Here is a 1744-nt window from a genome sequence, read left to right as displayed (position 1 = left end):
CTTGAACCTGGGAGGTGGAGGCTGCAGTGAGCTGAGATTGTGCCATTGCACTTCAGCCTGGGTGACAGTGAGACTGTCTCAGAAAACAATCAAAAAGCAGTACTTCATTTATTACAAAAATTGAGTAGTTTTCCATGCCTAATCATGTTCAAAGGCAACATACCAGCTTTGTTAAGACTCCAAATTAGTAATCCAAACACCCATCATCTACTCCATTCTACTACCACGAATTATACAGGAAACTGAAGCACAGAGGTTGTTACTTAACCCAGGTCACACAACTACCTAGGCAGTTTGGCTAAGTTGGTGTTCTTAACCACAGCATTAGGCCATCTAATGCTCACTCAGTTCCCTATGCTTATGTGAAATCCTGGTCACTCACCTGGAGATCCTACGGAGAGCTTCTCCAGGAGATTCACCTGGAGAGCTGCGTCACGCCTATGAAGCCTGAAAATCCTGACTTGTCACTCCTGGTCCTACCCCTACTGACCTACAGTACTTGCTTCACAGTACAAAATCAGTAGTACCACTTTGTGACACAAATGAGATCCAAAGATGACCAGTTACTGCTATGGATCTAGCAAACGCTTGACCCAGTTAAGTATTCTTCTAGGGTAGTTATGTTTCTGCCAGAGGCAATGCAGGAGGTAAAGGTCAAGGGAGACATCTGTGCAAAAGCCAGTAATGGGCAAAAAAAAAAGTTATAGAAGATAGGGGTCAGCCCAAGTGAAACAAAGGTTTTTACTTTGTCCTAAAGATGAAGTAAATCCACATTCTTACCGAATTAAATTTGCATCCTTAAAGGATTACTGACTCTGGAACAGACAAAAGACATACCAATTAGGAGGACTGAGAAGTCCATACCACAGATGGTTGAGAAGTTAGACTAAATTGGCAGTGAATTAAGTGCATAAAAGTGTCAAAGACAGACCTAAAATAACTCGAATTCCTCCAAGGCAATTCACTTTGTTACTACAACCATCTGTCAATCTGAAATCAATCCTACAAATCCTTATGTGCAAACTAAAAACTGGAGAATTGCAGACGTTTGCAACATTTAATGTGAAATTAGTTTCATACTGTTTCCTGAAGATGCTGACACAGTGTAGGCCAAATGAAACATCATAGAAGAGGCAGTATATGTATATCCTTCAGTATATCTTTTACCTTCAGAAATTTTTTTGGGGGGGACAGAGTGTTGTCCAGGCTAAAGTGCAGTGGCACAATCCTGGCTCACTGCAACCTCCCCCTCCTAGGTTCAAGTGATTCTTGTGCCTGAGCCTCCCAAGTAGCTAGGATTACAGGCATGTGCCACCATACCAAGCTATTTTTTATATTTTTCGTCAAGACGGGTTTTCGCTATGTTGTCCACACTGGTCTCAATCTCCTGGCCTCAAGTAATCCACCTGCCTCAGTCACCCAAAGTGCTGGGATTTCAGGCATGAGTCACCACACCCAGCCTAAACAAATTTTATAAAAATACTGGACTGTAAGGCTGGGCTTGGTGGCTCACGCCTGTAATCCCAGCACTCTGGGAGGCCGAGGCAGATGGATCACTTGAGGTCAGTTCAAGGCCAGCCTGGCCAATGTGGCGAAAACCTCATCTCTACTCAAAATACAAAAATTAGCTGGGCATGGTGGTGCGTGACTGTAATCCCAGCTACTCGGGAGGCTGAGGCAGGACAATCGCTTGAACCTAAGAGGTGGAGGTTGCAGTGGGCCAAGATCAGTACACTGCACTCCA

General features: G+C 44.0%; 1 protein-coding gene across 1 annotated transcript in view; it reads right to left on the bottom strand.

Moving 5' to 3' along the window:
- Window positions 1-569: 569 nt before the first annotated feature.
- Window positions 570-1744, bottom strand: part of RPL37A (ribosomal protein L37a) — a 3981-nt gene continuing 2806 nt past the window's right edge. The window contains exon 5 of the mRNA XM_011964685.1: window positions 570-626. Coding sequence (XP_011820075.1) covers window positions 570-626 — 57 coding nt within the window. The remainder of the gene's footprint in view (window positions 627-1744) is intronic.

The sequence above is a fragment of the Mandrillus leucophaeus genome, unplaced genomic scaffold (genome assembly GCF_000951045.1).
Source record: "Mandrillus leucophaeus isolate KB7577 unplaced genomic scaffold, Mleu.le_1.0 Scaffold70, whole genome shotgun sequence".
NCBI classification, from domain to species: domain Eukaryota; kingdom Metazoa; phylum Chordata; class Mammalia; order Primates; family Cercopithecidae; genus Mandrillus; species Mandrillus leucophaeus.
The sequence above is the reverse complement of the archived record's forward strand: the minus strand, read 5'-3'. Positions and strand labels throughout refer to the sequence as shown.